At 39.5% G+C, this 17,478-nt stretch overlaps 1 protein-coding gene across 6 annotated transcripts in view; it reads left to right on the top strand.

Annotated features, from left to right (window-relative positions):
• per2 (period circadian regulator 2) overlaps positions 1-14,539 on the top strand; it is a 38,319-nt gene extending 23,780 nt beyond the window's left edge. For 3 of the 6 annotated variants that reach the window (XM_012970110.3, XM_012970108.3, XM_018093797.2), the window contains exons 15-23: positions 3,482-3,629; positions 4,335-4,462; positions 5,461-5,796; positions 6,403-6,618; positions 7,211-8,085; positions 8,175-8,358; positions 8,466-8,658; positions 9,577-9,727; positions 13,158-14,539. In XM_012970110.3, the coding sequence (XP_012825564.2) occupies positions 3,482-3,629; positions 4,335-4,462; positions 5,461-5,796; positions 6,403-6,618; positions 7,211-8,085; positions 8,175-8,358; positions 8,466-8,658; positions 9,577-9,727; positions 13,158-13,247 (2,321 nt within the window). In that variant the 3' untranslated portion in view covers positions 13,248-14,539. 6 annotated transcript variants of the gene reach the window in all.
• The last annotated feature ends 2,939 nt before the right edge of the window (positions 14,540-17,478 follow it).

Below are 17,478 nucleotides of genomic sequence, written 5' to 3'. Positions count from 1 at the left end.
AATGCAGGTATTCCTGTCTGTGGGAAAGAGCAAGACTACTTTTGCTACATGCAGCTTGGATGAGGGGACTGGGAGCCAGGCAATTATTTCTTTATAGCTTCTCAACAGTGTTAAGTAGATAGCACATACTGCATTATACATGAGAGCTGGAGCCTGTGGCTTTAATGTTTACTGCCTTTTCCAACTGAAATGACGTAGGTCTGCACTTGGGGAATATAGAGAAATTCTTTCAGTCTATAAACCTGAGCTTTGCGTGTCACAGTAATTGGGATCATGCTGTCAGAGTAAGGAGCATTATTCATCTGTGTTTCTTGAAATGATACTTTTATACAGAGAGAGATTATGTAGGAGGTTATTAAAAAACAAAAAAAGTAAAGATTTTTGATTAAGCTGTGTGAATATGCACTCCTTTATTTATTGTGGCACAGGCTTTCTACCTTTTAAAAGGTGGTATTTCGGGCCTCTATTAACATTAATGTTATAGGAAATGAAAGGTATAGGTATTGACTCTAGTATTAATATGATTAGAGAAAGAAAGGAAAGTCAAAATTACCCTAAGATAGTGGGCAATAAGTAGTAATCATAAAAGTGGGAGTTGGGTTACATTTGGGGGGAAAGATTATCATTTAGGTTTTCGTTAGAAGAGAAGCTAGAAGGCATTTAAAGATCTGTCTCTGAATTTTAGAGTTTACTACATTTTTGATGTTGGATTGTCTCATTGCCACCATAAAGAAATACGTTTATGCAAGTCAAGATGCTTTGTGCCAGCATTACAACATTTCCAGTTGTGGCATTTGCAGGGACATGGCATATTCCAATGATTTTGTGTACATTAACATGAAGCTTATAGAATTGCCAGACAGTTCATAGTTTCCCATTCCTTTGCTCCAGGGATATTCAGCAGGGACATTTGCAGAAGGACTACAAATCTATTTTTTCCCATAGTGAGGTTTTCCATGACTTGAGGGCAAAGCCTGCAGAGAACTGAACTAGATAACATACTGTATTCATTCAGAAATGATTATTTCAGAAATGAATGATTATTGTAGAAAAATCTTCTTCACTGGTAATATGTCCTTAAATGGAATATAATTCGCAATGAATTGAGTATAGTCGAAAAAAATTATATGTAGAATTCTTTACTGTCTTTACTGAATTCTATGTAACTTTATTTTAGATTATGAGTTTGATGGGCGGTTGTTTAAGAATTGACTTAGTGCAGCTCTTCGTGTATAGCACCTATATGGTTTGCTATTCTTTCTATTTTCCCAGTCATCCTTCAGCATGTCAGTAGGGATACCTTTCCACCATCTATATAAAATAATAAATAATTTACGGTAGAAATTGTGTCCACACTAGACAAAATCCCACCTAGTGTAGCATACCCATCTCAAGGCCTTGCACTCATCTGCTCTGATTTTGTAACAAAGAATGACAAAGTCAAGGTTAGTGATGTGTTGGTAGACCTGAATACTGCGGGTCTGACAGGGTTGGGTTAAAAAAAAAATTTGGGTTAAAAACTATTTTAGGTTTGGGTTGGGCGCAGGTCAAACTTGGGAAGTATACTCCTCTGCTCCTAAAAATTCCCTGTGTGGGAACCAGAGGCACATGCAGAAGTACACAATATGAGAGTGGGAAGATGCGAGTACAGGTCCTATAATGGCACCATCTTGTGGGTTAGGGTCAAGTGCCAGTTAAGGCTTTGAGGGTTCGGGACTGGTGCAGGTTGAGTTTTTCTTGACCCACACATCACTACTAAAGGTAATGAGGTAGGTTTGCTCTATAAAAAGATTTCATAAGGCAATACAAAATGTTAAGATAGATATCGCTATAGTGGAGCAGCCGTACCACAGCAATATAAATTCTCCATTTCCGTTATTGTGTATAATCCAGAAAAAGCTAAAATCAAATTCGACAACATATAATTGTTCATGTCAGGCTGACTGTTTTTAAGCTCATCATACATTTTGGCAGAAGAATTGTTAGGTGCATTATTTTTCTTTAATGAAATCTGATTTAGTGCACAAAAATAGGCCACTTGTCAGGGTCAATACGGTCTCGCATTTCCAGCTTCATTGAGAAAGTGAAAGATGAGCAGCGTTATGCACTGTCCCCTATTTGGGATATGCAAGTCGCACACTTATGTGAACATGTATGGATTTAGAATTAGTGTCAGTAGTTATAACCTGCTGATTGAGTGCCTCAAAGTGGGGCCTCTTATCCAGCAGAAGTAATTAAAAAAAATTAAAAATTTTTAGGGTAAAATTAGTACAGGTATGGGACCCCTTATTCGGAAACCCATTATCCAGAAAGTTCCGAATTATGGAAAGCCCGTCTCCCATACACTCCAATTTAATCAAATTATCCAGAATTCTAAAACTGATTTCCTTTTTCTCTGTAATAATAAAACAGTACCGTGTAATTGATCCCAACTAATATATAATTAATCCTTATTGGATGCAAAATAATTATTTTGGGTTTAATTAATGTTTGATTTTTTAGTAGACTTAAGGTCCCCTTATCCGGAATACCCTTGGTTCCGAGCATTCTTGATAATGGGTCCTATACCTGTATTTTTTTTTAATTCCCTAGCTTTAAGTAGTGGAAGAGAGTGTGCAATAGGTGTATCAGTATTGACACGTGAGTTCTGTATACTGATGTCATGTAATTATTATAACCAGGATTTGCTTCTGCTGATTTGCTTTTTACTTCAGTAGCTCCAACAAAGTGAGAAACATTCAGCCCCTGAAAATTCAATGCAAAGTGCTAAATATAAAGCTATTTTCTAAAACACTGCAAGTGTTAAAATGGGTTTAAAAATTTTAGACACCCCTGGTCTTAGATCAGAAGGGACTAAACCCTATTGCTATATACTGTTTCTGTTGGGCTGGAGTGGCTAAATGAAAATATTAAGCCTCCAAATAAATGGATGTAAAATTGCTTAGAAAAGGAATGTCTTGAGATGTTGCTCTGCTTAGAAAATGACATCAGTGAGTGGGAAGAGTCACAAAAACCACACCCATGTTAGACCAGTTGGACAGCACTGACACAGGCAATTTGATTTTTTTTCAATTATTTAGCTTTTTTTTTTGTTCCACAGGTCTTTGGTTCTAAATTTCAGTTTTGGCTGAAAAAGACTGGAATATGAATAGGTGAAAGACTGAATAGAAAAATAAGGAATAAAAAGTAACATCAATAATAAAATGGTAACCTCACAGTGCAATAGTATTTTGGTTACTTGGGTCAGTGACCCCCATTACAAAGCTGTAAAGATGTAGAAGAGGGAGACAAATAATTTAAAAACTATTAAAATAACTAATGGAAACCAATGTCAAAATTGTTTTGAATAGGACATTCTATAACATACTAAAAGTTAAATTAAAGGTGAACCACCCCTTTAACAGATGTAACTATTTGTATATGTGTACATGCAAGTTATATTGTACATCCATTGTGTAACCGCTCAATGTCTCATTAACAGATAACTCTCCCAGTACCAGGGATTATAGTAAAGATGTCATTAAAGCCAGTCCTGACAGTGGTCCCTGCCCTATACAAAGTGAAGATCTGCCAGCAAAACAGCACCCATATTCCTATCAGCAAATCAGCTGCCTAGACAGTGTTATCAGGTAAGGGCAAGAATTACTGCACATTTTTGAATGTGAGTTTTAGTGAAAGTACCCTATTTCTGTGTAACCTGTTCTATCCTAATTGATTTTACATGATGATCTGATTAAAAAAAAAAAAAAGAAAAATCTAAAACCCATGCAGTACCTTGGGGTTATGTGCACATGTTGATAAACAAGTGCCAGCCCTCTACACCTAATATTATTTCCAACCAGGTCATCCCATTTGAAGCACTGTCCATGTAAAAGATACATTCTGTGACCAATTAGTAAATAATTTGGTTTGGGTACTTTGCATGTGTGGCTAATTGGCCATTTTTCTTGTTGATTTAATTTTAAAGGGGTGACCCAGTAACCCTACCACCTATCATCATAAGAATAATATGAGGGAAATCTGTTATAAGTGGAAATAATTTACAAAGAAATGTTAATTTAATACTAGTGTAATTTAAAAATTATGACCGGACACCCAAGTTCATAGTATGCTGCTGAGTTGCAGTGGATGCCTACTGTTGGGCTTCTAGTATCTGAAATCTTTCATTGATATGAGTATAAATTTTTCATTTGTTTTAATTTGCCTTGAGGCCTGATGCTTCATCTCAGTCCTTTCTATTGTTCACAGAAGTTTATGTCATGGTTGAATGCTTTGTTTAAAATATTAAAATAATCCTTCCTTGTAAAATAATCCTTCCTTGTTATTTAACCTAGGTATCTGGAGAGCTGCGGTGTGCCAACCTCCTCAAAAAGCAAGTGGGATTCTTCTGGCTATAAGGAAACTTCTTCCTCTCACACTGACCATAATCCTCCGCAACACCAAAAAGCCAAGCTTAATAAAGGTACGCTGCCCCCTCACAGATATGTAAAATATGTGGGGACCAACAAAACAGTGTCGGGATGACATTTCCAGTCAAATCCTATTTACTATCAAAGCAACATATAAGGGCATATTTATTAATGGACTATCCTATACATGTGGGAGTTTGGCTCTTTAAGTAGGTTTTAACTTTGTGTTATGTAGTTTAATTTAAGAATTATTGTGATAGATGGGGCATAATGAAAAATGCTAAGTGAAAGCATTCTTAGATTAGTTTTCACCGCAAAGAAGCCCTGACACACTTACCCTGTGCTAGCCATCATTTTTGCTATGTAATTTAGGTTCTGTGGGAAGGAATGTCATTTTGTGTTTCATGTTACCACCTGCTGCCCCTCCAAAAACAATCCAGCTGGAGTAAGTGGTGACCATCATGCTGTCAGGCTATGAGAAATAGTAGGAACTGCAGGAATAGATAACCTTTTCAAGCTCATATTTGGAGCTTCACCCACCTAATTATATATTTAGGCTTTCCACCATATCCACATGCGTAGAAACACAGGCCGAAAATTACGATCTACTCCAATCTGTTCCATGTTACCAGTGCGCTGGCAGGCATGGTGTCAGCCTGTGTGTGCACACAGCACAAAACCTTTTGCTATTCCACTCAGTGTGTGCATTCTCAGGCTAATGCCGCGCATTGATAACATAAGGTGGATTGCCTTTTTTCTTTACCCACATTTCTGCTGAGGGCTAAGACTAGGACTAGACCTGAGTAGGACTTAAATGAATTTTTTTTTTACATTGAGCCAATTTAAATAATAGGTATGCCAAGTAAAATAAATATTTTTTAGTGTTGCTGGTCTTTTAACATATGTTTAAAGGCAAATGTGTGCTTGGAGTTATAGTTCAGCTACTTTTGAGGAATCGAGTTAGAAAAACTTGTGAGATAGAAATATGTTTGTTAAGGGACCTCATTGTTTACTTTGCGATATTTTGTTTCTCCTATATGTTTATTTACAGATAACCAGGCTATGTTGGAAACCTTACCCAAGTTGCCAAACTGCACGATGTGCCCATCCGTCAAACTTATGTCTCAAGCTTCTTCCTCAGGTCCTTGCATCAGCCCTGTGACTGAGGTGCAATCTACTCTTTGCTCACTACAGGCACCACGGTCTCTTCCTGCACAAGGCTCTCTCCCTTGCACCTCCCTCACCTCCATAGCTGTTGCACCTTGTCCTGCACTTACCCCTCTATCTCTGGGCGCCAAGGCTGAAAGTGTAGTATCCTTCACCAGCCACTGCAGTTACAGCAGCACAATTGTACACGTTGGTGACAAGAAGTTGCAGCCCGAGACAGGTACAGTTCTGATTTGTATGACCAGCATATGTATATAAGTATTCAGTAGAGTATGTGTTAGGTGCTTCGCATCAGAAAGCTTTCCTATACTGAGAGTAGGTTCTTGAGCCTTTAGGGAAGCCACTGCCTGTGTTACTTTTTGCAGCCAGGTAAGATACAAAGCATCCTTTATGTCTTTCAATAAAGCTTTAGCCAAAACCCTACCATTGATTGGGCACACCTTACAGGGAGTATTATAAAGCAATGGTGACTTTTTTATTGGAGTATATAGTGGTTGCTAATATTAAAGCAAATGAATATATAAGTAGTATATAAGTGATAAAACCCTTCCTGCAATATAATATTTATTACAGAATTAACATGCATCTGTAGCCAAGTCCCTAACACTTCCCCAAGGTGTGCTCGCATTTGGCCAAATAGTACAGGTTAATACTTTGTAGTGTAGTGCCGTTGAAACTCATATATGCTTCCTGGTTCATTTGTTTTGACATCTGAAGGAAGTATCACTGTTACCTGAAGTATAGTTCAGACTGCAGAAACAGGAGAAACAGAATGGTCTTAAGTTGCACATGCATATAAATACTGTGCTGTTCTTTTGTTACTCAGAGATGGAAGATTGTCCATCAGCATTGGGGGATCCAACACCTGTATCTGCTAGTGTGGCAGAGAAAGAGCCATACAGACAGATGGGGCTAACCAAGGAAGTACTGGCAGCCCACACTCAGAAAGAAGAGAATGATTTTCTCACTGGCTTTATGGATATCAAGAAACTTAGTGCCTTCCAGGCCCGGTGCAACAGTTACCTGCAGGAAAGGCCAGGTGGTGAGTGTACAGGAACTTCTAGCTGCTCATAAAGCTGTACAATGGAAAGAACAGGGAACTCCATTTACTGGGATTTAGACTGGGATATGGAAAAAGTTGACATGGAGGGAGTCTTGAGAGAAGAATGTTAACAACTGCTTTTTAATATGTGGGAATAAATAGAATTAAGCATAATGCTCAGAGACCATTGTTATGATACTGGGTATATGGTGGTCTTGTCAGAATCTGTGAAAAAACGTAGTATCTAATTATTATAATATATTAATAAAGCACCAACAGATTCAGCAGTGCTGTACATGGACGAATACATCAAACATACAGATTACATGCATAAATACAAATGAATACAACAGTACTTGAATAAGATAAAGGCAGGACTGGGGAAGGATAAGCAGTACCAAGGATTGTTTAAACACACCACTATATAGGAGCTAAATATATTGGTGGCATACAATGCAAAAGTAATGTTGGGTGTACAAGTCAAAAGCTTAGAAGAATCCCTGGTTAAATAACAAAACGCTAAATATCAGCGTTGGTTTATTACACTTGACCTGAATTAATAGCAACATTTGCATTGTTGTTTCTACTTCAGCCCCACGCACACGCCGTGCCCAGGGACCTGATACATCCTGGAAGAGAACTGGCAAAACGCGAAAGCCCAAAACAAAGCGAGTGCGCCCAGAATCCTGGGACAGCAGCAGTTCCGGTGCTCACGATGCCCCTCGACACCCTCTCCCTGGTCTCAACACTACAGCCTGGTCACAATCAGATGCCTCACATGCCAGCTATCCTCCACTGCCATACCCTGTGCTTCCTGCTTATCCCCTGCCTGTATTCCCTTCACCACAGATTCCAGTGCCAAATGAAACTGCTCAGATTCCTTCAGCCAATGCATCTACTCCTCAGCCTTTCCCTGCGCCATTGCTGCCCCCTATGGTTGCCCTGGTTTTACCTAATTATATGTACCCTGCCAGCCTACCAACTACTCTCTATCCAGGGCCTCCATCTCAGCCTGCATTTCCTGCCCAGCCAAACTCTTACCTTCCTCAATCCACTTTCCCTGCCGCACAGCCTACTTTTCCTGTTCCTGGCCCAGCATTTTCCCTACAGCAACCTAATTTTACTGTTGCACAGCCTGTATTTCCCACACCACAAAATGCATTGTCAGTTCTGCCACCTTTATATACTCCGCAGCCTGTGCAGAACCCTTTCCCAGCACAACCTGTATCATTCCCCATTCCTGCCCCTACACTAAAGACCAAAGAGGGGATTTCTCGTTCTTCAACTCCCCAAGAACCGCCATCTCCCCCTCTTTTCCAGTCACGCTGTAGCTCTCCCTTACAGCTTAACTTGCTTCAGTTGGAAGAGACCCAGAAAGTGGATCATCCCGAAGGAAACTCAGGATGCACAGATAAAGGTGGTGGAAATAGCTCTGTCTTGGTGAAACCTTCTGACGACTCTCAGCTGGTTAGTGTCATGTATACAGTTATTACTAATGTTGTTATCCATAATAACATGACATTTTAGAAATAGTATTTCACATTTGCCACCTCCAGCACCTCTCAAGAGCAGCATCTCCTGTAGATGCTCCAAACAGCGATGCCATGTCAACCTGCAGTGACCTGATGGACCTTCTTCTTCGGGAGAATGCGTCTTCCGGAACATGTTCTGCCTCTTCTGCCATATCTGACTCCATGACATCAGGATCACATGGTAATGGTACATCTGGAAGTCAAACAGGTTGGTGGGCATATTGACTGTGCTTTTGTTCTGTATTATCTATACTTAAATGCATAAGCCTTTCTGCAGTATTAAATATATTTCTATTCAAATTGTCTGTGATGCAGGGAGTAGTTTGACAAGCCGGAGCAGCAAGTATTTTGGAAGTGTAGATTCATCCGAAAACAAGGAGCATGGGGGGCAGGAGACAGGCTCTTCGAGAAGTAAAAGCATTATGAAATATGTTCTCCAGGACCCAGTGTGGCTGCTCATGGCCAACGCAGATGAGAATGTGATGATGACTTACCAGATCCCAAAGAGGTTAGCCAGTTATAGTGACTGAACACTGCACGCAGTGCTCAATATAGATTCCTCTCTTCTTATGCTTAGTCTCATGCAGCCATATATTTAACTATACCATTTGCTAGCATGTCTTTCTCTTAAGATGTTGATAAATAGTAACTACGTAAGCTAACAAGTAAAGAGAAACAGATACTGGTGTATCAGCCTTTCATTCTTCATCACTTTTTAATTTTTTAACCCAACTCAAATAATATTGTATGGTTTATTATCTCATGTTGCCAGTGTCCATGAAAATCTAATTCATGAAAGTTTATTCCTGATGTTGCACCAGTGTTGATTATCCTATGACTTGAATAACCTGTGGTTGTTCATGGTTTGGTATAAACTTATTTTGAGTCACGAAACAATACCTGACTCCCTTTTTTAGGATAGTTACATAGGGTTGAAAAAAGACCAGTGTCCATCAAGTTCAACCCATCCAAGTAAACCCAGCACACCTAACCCACACCTACCAATCTATACACTCACATACATAAACTATATATATACAACCAGTAATACTAACTGTAGATATTAGTATCACAATAGCCTTGGATATTCTGATTGTTCAAGAACTTATCCAGGCCCCTCTTATAGGCATTAACAGAATCTGCCATTACCACATCACTAGGAAGGGCATTCCCCAACCTCACTGCCCTCACCGTGAAAAACCACCTACGCTGCTTCAAATGGAAGCTCCGTTCCTCTAATCTAAAGGGGTGACCTCTGGTGCGCTGATTGTTTTTATGGAATGGCAGAAGATTGCATGCCATGAGTACCAGGAAATGGACTCTGAAATGAAGGCAGTAAGACATGTATTCGGAAAGCATAGGGAGTGCCCCTTACTGTTAAGCTGTCATATCGTACCAAGAAACAGTTGTAATATCTTTTTCTCAGGGACATCAAAGCAGTCCTCGGAGAGGACCGTAAGAAGTTAAAATCTCTCCAAAAAATGCAGCCTCGTTTCACAGAGGAGCAGAAAAAGGAACTGGAAGAGACTCATACATGGATGCACAAAGGGGGACTGCCGCGAGTAATGGAGGTGACAGTAAGTTAGACATTGTATTGCAAAAATTAAATGTTGATGCTTTTTTACTTTATTGAAAGTTTGAATAGGCAAACTAATGGTGTGTTTGTCTCTGACGTAGGGGAAAAAATGAATCATTATGGCACAATGACTGAATAGTGAATAAAGATGTGTTAGCTAACATTGATGTCTTAATTCGACTAACTTCAAGTAGAGGAAAGGTTTTGCCTTTATGTTTAAATGAGGGCTAATTCCCATAGCAGGACTAATATTTTTAATATTTTTTTGCCATTGTAACATTTGTGGATTTGTCCATAGCCATATTATACACGACTATATTACTTTTTTTAGCTCAATCGTACTGATTTATATATATTTTCATAAATAAAGAACATTAAGAAATCTATGTTTCTAGTCCACTGGTCTCTAAATAACAGCTACAGGAGGTAGGTTCTGCATGGGACATAAATTGCTTAAATATAGCAAAATCTAGAATCTTTACAGTTCACTGTTCCTACACTACACACACTGAAGTTGGATGGCCATTTCCGATTGTGTAGCTTACTTGGAAGTGTCCGTGACCGTGACAGATGAGTAATTTGAAAAACCATGGCTGATTGGTGTAGCTAATTGCATCTGTTCCCACAGACTTTAAAATCATTACAATCTGCCTGGCATTAAGCATATGCTCACACACTTGTAACTGTTGACAGATATTAAAGTTTGTGGCCTTGAATGTGATCTTTGTCAAGTTAAACAGGTACGCTGCTGATCGCTGGATCATCTGGGTGTATATTTAGAATGCAGGCGCAGCTTTGGCTTTGGAGTCTATATTTATATTTAAGTTTTATATAGGATAAGTAAAGCTTAGGACAGGGTTCCAAGAATGTTAGCCTGTTTTTGAACACACCAGTTTGCACCATATGCTAGAGGACAACAGAGATGTCAACAAAGTGCTGAATGTTAATCCATTAATCAGATTGTCCTCAAGAGTGTTCTATAATTGGCCACAAGCTAAATCTAGTCTTGAAATAGCTCAGGCTGTCTGGGGCATGCTGTGCAAATTTAGAACACGTTGGGCATGACCTCAGAACACCAATGGCAGGAGAAGAGAAGCCAGGAAGTATAAGTGACACTAATGGAGCCAGGCTGTGTAGCGATTGTAAGTTGTAGTGTGCAGAGTAAAGATGGCCCTACTCTTGAGGTGGGTGATGTTGGATTGGAGTGATCTGATTGGCCATCAGGACAAGGACTGCATCACCAGTAATGTTTGTCTCCAGTGTTAATAAATACTCCCCTATGTGTATGGCCAGTTAGCGTACAGTCATATGCCCATTTTAATGCTGCTCCTGCCTTCTTTATTCTTTTCTCTTTGTTAAGCCTTTTGTTTATCACTCAAAAATAAGTTCAGTTATATTATGTTATATGGAGTCTGTCTTCAACATATGGAGTGGTAAATCCTGTAAGGGATTCAGCCTGATTGTATTTGCAGATTCTGCAACGTAGTCTATGTCTGTACGACCTCCATTTCATATAGTTAATACATAGATGTATTCTCTAAAGTAAAAAGAAAATGTACGTTTCTGCCCCAGTATAATGATCAGTTACAATTTCCTTACCAAAGGAATTGGGTGTAGAGCCTATTTTCATCCCAGTGAATAACATCTTAGCGCCACATAGTTTACATAAGGAATGCTTGAAAGTTTCATATAGAACAGGTTCTAGGTCTAGGTTGCAGAGACCCCACCCCGCCCAAGCTGGCTGAAAATGGGAAGTTGCAGTGACCGCCAGATGCTCCCATGATGTTAGTTTATTTTATATTTTCCTGATAGCTGCTATAGAAGCACTTTTTCCACCTTTAATGTGACCTATAAAATGTACCACTCAAACTGAAATCTTTTAGGTGGAGGGAAGAAAACCAAAAAAACTAAAATAATATGGTTGCATAAGTGTGCACAGCCTCTTCTAACTGGGGATGTAGCAGTTTTCAGAATTAAGCAATCACATTCAAAATCATGTTAAATAGGAGCCAGCATACACCTGCCATCATTTAAAGTGCCTCTGATTAACCCCAAATAAAGTTCATCTGCTCTAGTTGGTCTTTCCTGACATTTGTTTAGTTGCATCCCACAGCAAAAGCCATGGTCCCCAGAGAGCTTCCAAAGCATCAGAGGGATCTCATTGTTAAAAGATATCAGTCAGGAGAAGGGTACAAAAGAATTTCCAAGGCATTAGATATACCATGGAACAAGTGGATAAAATATGGCACAACAGTAACATTACCAAGAACTGGACGTCCCTCCAAAATTGATGAAAAGACGAGAAGAAAACTGGTCAGGGAGGCTACCAAGAGGCCTACAGCAACATTAAAGGAGCTGCAGGAATATCTGGCAAGTACTGGCTGTGTGGTACATGTGACAACAATCTCCCGTATTCTTCATATGTCTGGGCTATGGGGTAGAGTGGCAAGATGAAAGCCTTTTCTTACAAAGAAAAACATCCAAGCCAGGCTACATTTTGCAAAAACACATCTGAAGTCTCCCAAAAGCATGTGGGAAAAGGTGTTTTGGTCTGATGAAACCAAGGTTGAACTTTTTGGCCATAATTCCAAAAAATATGTTTGGCGCAAAAACAATACTGCACATCACCAAAAGAACACCATACCCACAGTTAAGCATGGTGGTGGCAGCATCATGCTTTGGGGCTGTTTTTCTTCAGCTGGAACTGGGGCCTTAGTTAAGATAGAGGGAATTATGAACAGTTCCAAATACCAGTCAATATTGGCACAAAACCTTCAGGCTTCTGCTAGAAAGCTGAACATGAGGAGGAACTTCATCTTTCAGCATGACAACGACCCAAAGCATACATCCAAATCAACAAAGGAATGGCTTTACCGGAAGAAGATTAAAGTTTTGGATGGCCCAGCCAGAGCCCAGACCTGAATCCGATTAAAAATCTGTGGGGTGATCTGAAGAGGGCTGTGCGAAGGGTTTCCCCTCGCAATCTGAGTGTTTCTGCAAAGAAGAGTGGGCAAATCTTGCAAAGTCAAAATGTGCCATGCTGATAGACTCATACCCAAAAAGACTAAGTGCTGTAATAAAATCAAAAGGTGCTTCAACAAAGTATTCATTTAAGGGTGTGCACACTTATGCAACCACATTATTTTAGTTTTTTTGGTTTTCTTCCCTCCACCTAAAAGATTTCAGTTTGTTTTTCAAATGAGTGGTACAGTTTATAGGTCACATTAAAGGTGGAAAAAGTTCTGAAATGATTTATCTTTGTCTTTGTCTCATTTTTGTACAGCACAGAACCCTGACATTTTATCATTTTATGTAGACTTTTTATATTCACTGTATATTAAACTTGAAGAACTGAGAGTGGTTCATCCCTGCATACAGTTATTACTGCTGGGTGTCTTTGTGGTTCACATCTCTCTTCTTTCTGTTTTCAGGACTGTGTTTACTGCAGGAATAGAGGCCCTGAGTATGGGGAAGCTATCCAAGCCCTGGAGTTAAGTGGAATCATGGAGTCATGTGATTAGAATCAAAGATTGCAACTCCCAACAGTTCCTTGAATCAAGCACCAGCTGCTTCACAGCCACCAGCACAGAGGATACAGGGCTTCACATTGTGTGTACCTGGCTGCCTAGAACATACTTGCTTTCACTACTGATTTCCCGCTTTATTTCATATATATGATATTTACCAAACTGGCATAGGGATCCCTAAACAGAGGAAAGAAGTACCAGTACTGTTCTATATAACAGTTTCACTTGTCTGAGCAGAATGACGTCACTATCCTGTAGGCCAGTGGTTCCCAAACTGTGGGACTGGCCCCTCCAGGGGTGGCTTGGAGCAGTGACAGGTGGGGCTCAGCCTGAAGGCCATTTAGGATAAGAATTTGGGAGATTGGCCTTTGGCTCTTGTTGAGAAATCTGGAATCCCAGCTAAAAGGACAGTTATGGTGAGATTCAGGGTGAATATGTATTTTCTCTCCTATATATTCTTGAAATATAACTGAAGGATTGGTACACCAAAATTTCAATATACCTTTACCAAATGGGGCACTGGCCAAAGGTTGGACCTTTAAAAGGGGAACCCTGGCCAAAGGTTGGACCTTCAAAGGGAGCTGCTGAGGAAGGGGGCTTGGACTAAAAGGTTTTGACAACCAAAGCTCTGAGCAGATGTGTTGTTACAGTTACTTAATGTGCATTTTTACATTCTTGCTCTGTTTTCTGTGCTTGCCTGGGCATAGAAACTACTCTCATGCCACTCGTCATATCACCAATAACACAGAGCCTTTAGGTCTAGATAAAACTTCTGCACTGCATACATCATCTGCCCTGGTCCTGGGTCCGGTATGATTGCTGGTTCCGGAGTCTTGGCTGAAGCATCCCAGCATAGGCTGCCTGATCAGAGCTGCAATTACAGGTACAAGTGCTTTGCAGTGCCTACTGGGGAGAAAGCCTAGGCAGCACAGAAAGTGTTGGACTATACAGGCTTTGAATGTCAACTCTTCAGATTGAGTTCCTTCTGATTTTGGATGACAATCAGACTGTTAATAAGCTGTGTGACAAGGCTGGAGTGCAATGCACAGGCACCTTAACCACTGTACCTCATCTAATGAGTCTGTCTCTACTTTACAATATATTGTTGTATCTGTGTAAGATATATGTTACTTGTACAGTGCCCGGTATACAAGTCCAGGCTAGTGTGTCCCTGTCTTCGGGTGTTTTTTACGCTCAGATATAGAACATGTGTGAGCACTACAGTGTAGTTTAGCGTGTGACAAAGTTTATGTACAAAATGCAGCAATACCATGTTTGTATCTTTACAATGTTTTCTTTGTTTCTTCATTCAAAGCTGTAAATGTACAGCACCAGCGGGTGTAACCATGCTATGAGCATAGCAGCGCAGGTATATTGAAGGAGTTACTATTTTTATCTTACTTGTTACTATGTTTTTACGAAACACTTAAACTGTTTCCCTTATATGTTCACGGTTTGTAGCCAGTTACTACACAACTTTCAGCCACAGCTCTAGACTAATAATAGTCTAATATTACATTTCATTCTCTTATTTTTGTTTTTGGTAGATCTTGGTGGTTTTGCACCTGATTTTAGTGACCTTTTTGTCTGGGTGATGCGACTGATAGGGCAGGTGGGAAAGTCTAGCGTGACTTGCCTGTTCAACATCATATATTGCCTTATGTAACGCTACCAAATAAGCGCACTCCTAGCTCCTTACTCGAAGCTGCAGTAACACATTATACACAAATAGGCTATGTGGTTCTCTTACTAACTAATGGATGGCCACATTGTCAAACACAAGCAAAAGCAAAGTCACTTGCAGCTGGTTGCAGATTTCTTGAAAATGATTGTTTTTCCCATCAGTTTTCTTACGAGCGTAACATGTCACTTTCTCTGCTAACCTGTCATTTGGATTGTATGTATCCATATCCACAGAGGCGCAAGTAAACCCATTATCATGTAAAACCAGTATGTAATCAGCTGCCTTGTTGCAATTCTTGTGGCAGATCACTGGCTGGTTACTAGGGCATTGTAGGAGCATACTGTGAAACTATAAGAGAGGCCAGTAAAAAAATGACATGGGTCCATGCACTTTATTACATACCATCCATTGCCCATAGTAGGGGTAAATACATGCTCACTAACCAGGGATGTTATTTTTTACATTATTTACTTACCTGGAAAGCTTGGGTTTTCTAGATAAGGGTATAAGTCTCCTAAAATATGGATTCATGGTGCTTAGTTACCATCAAGTACAGGTATTGGGCCCATTATCCAGAATGCTCGGGGCCTGGGGTTTTCTGAATAAGGGATCTTTCTGTAATTTGGATCTCCATACCTTAAGTCTAGTAAAAAAATCATTTCAGCATTAAATAAACCCAACAGGATAGTTTTGCCTCCAGCAAGGATTATTTATTTCAGGATCAAGTACAAGGTACTGTTTTATTGTTACTGATAAAACTTATAACTATTGGCTTATATTGGAGTCTATGGGAGATGGTCTTCCTGTAATTGGGATCTTTATGGATAACAGGTTTCTGGATAACAGATCCCATACCTGTACAAGGTACAGTTTAGTGTTACAAAGAAAAATGAAATCATAAATATAAATTGTTTGCCGAAATAAGCCCAGGAATGGCATTGCTGTATTTCAGAGCTTTGGGTTTCCACGTAATAGATTCAAATTTGCCTTTTTTCTCTCCTTAGTTCTTATGTGATGCCCTACTGTAATCTCAGCTATCCTGGGCTGGGAATATGCAGCAGGGTTAATTGTTGGAGGGTGGGTTAGCTGCAGGTTTGACTTGCAAACGTATAACATGAATCCATAATAGAGAAGCTGCCCCTGCTGTATTCCTGTACAATTCCAGATAAAAATATCTGTCTGACATTCATGAAAATACTCATTAAAGCAAAGCAAGGAGAGGCGTCCCTCTCTATATCTCCTTTGCCTCAGCTTTCATTATCGCTCGTATCTTCATTCAGTCATTTGCTGCCTCCAAAGCAATTAGTTCTTGTGTGAATTGCCTACATGCAGGTTACGCATACAAACCCTGAACTTTACCAACTAGAATTTCCAATCACATGGACTTTTTTTTACCTGGATTTTATCTGTGACTCTTTAAAGGATAAGTAAATATTTAAAATTGATCAGAGTGCTTTTCTAAGTTTTTATGATTTGACAATATTATGGGAATTTGTACTGTTTATATGAATTTTGTGCCACCTGCTTGTCAGATTTCTGACCGTGATCCAGTCGAGTTGCTGGGAGAAGTACAGAGTGCTAGCCTGATGTTCTTCTGATTAGCAGAAACAAACCGCAGATAATGTTTCTCACTTCTCACATCAGCCAAGCCCTCTTTCTTCCTCCTGGCAATTTCCTTAACTGGATCACAGTTTCATGTAAATCAAAATTTATATAATTCGTATGTTCGAGAAAAAAAAAGTGCTTAGACTAGCACCCTTATCAATTTGACATTCTCTTATTTTTAAGGTTACCTTATACTTTAATTAATCTTTTATGAACTGAAGAATGAATACATTTAATCCTGGAGTGATACTGTATTTTGTTTCAGTGAGTAATGAATGAGTAGGCTGGCTAACCCCTGTTTTTAATGTGTGAAAATAAATGCTATTTGGCACTGTAGGGCTTACCTTTGCCATTAAGCACCGTGGGATGTGTATTGTTGCAGCCCCTTGTGTGCCCTTTTTCTTTCCAGTAAGGTAGAACTTACTGTTATGTACTGTATTGTTGTCCAGTTTATTATATGTATTTGCCTGATTGTTTCTCACACAGTGGGTTCGAGGGCCTCATGTCATACAGTAAACTGGAGCCTATGAGCAGACTGGGGGCCCTAAGTTGGACAATCTGCTGCACGGAATAACCCATAACCAGGACACTTAGAATTTACAGTGCTGGCCCCTGCTATCTGGCAACTATCTGGTTACTGCAGTCTTATTAAGCCTAGTAACCAGGCTGTGGTTTGAATGAGAGACTGCAATATGAATAGGAGAGAGTCTAAATAGGAAGATAAGTGATAAAAATTAACAATAAAACTGTAGCCTCACAGAAATCCAGCAAAAGCCTGGAAGAGGCAGAAAAGGAGGCAAAAATGTAAAAAAAAACAAACAAAAAAAAAACATATAAAAAATAAATAATGAAGACCATTTGAAAAGTTTCTAGGAATAGGACATTTTATAACATACTTAAAGTTATAGTAAATGTTAAGCGCCCCTTTAATACTTA

Source organism: Xenopus tropicalis, chromosome 5, assembly GCF_000004195.4.
Source record: "Xenopus tropicalis strain Nigerian chromosome 5, UCB_Xtro_10.0, whole genome shotgun sequence".
Taxonomy (NCBI): Eukaryota; Metazoa; Chordata; class Amphibia; order Anura; family Pipidae; genus Xenopus; species Xenopus tropicalis.
The sequence above is the reverse complement of the archived record's forward strand: the minus strand, read 5'-3'. Positions and strand labels throughout refer to the sequence as shown.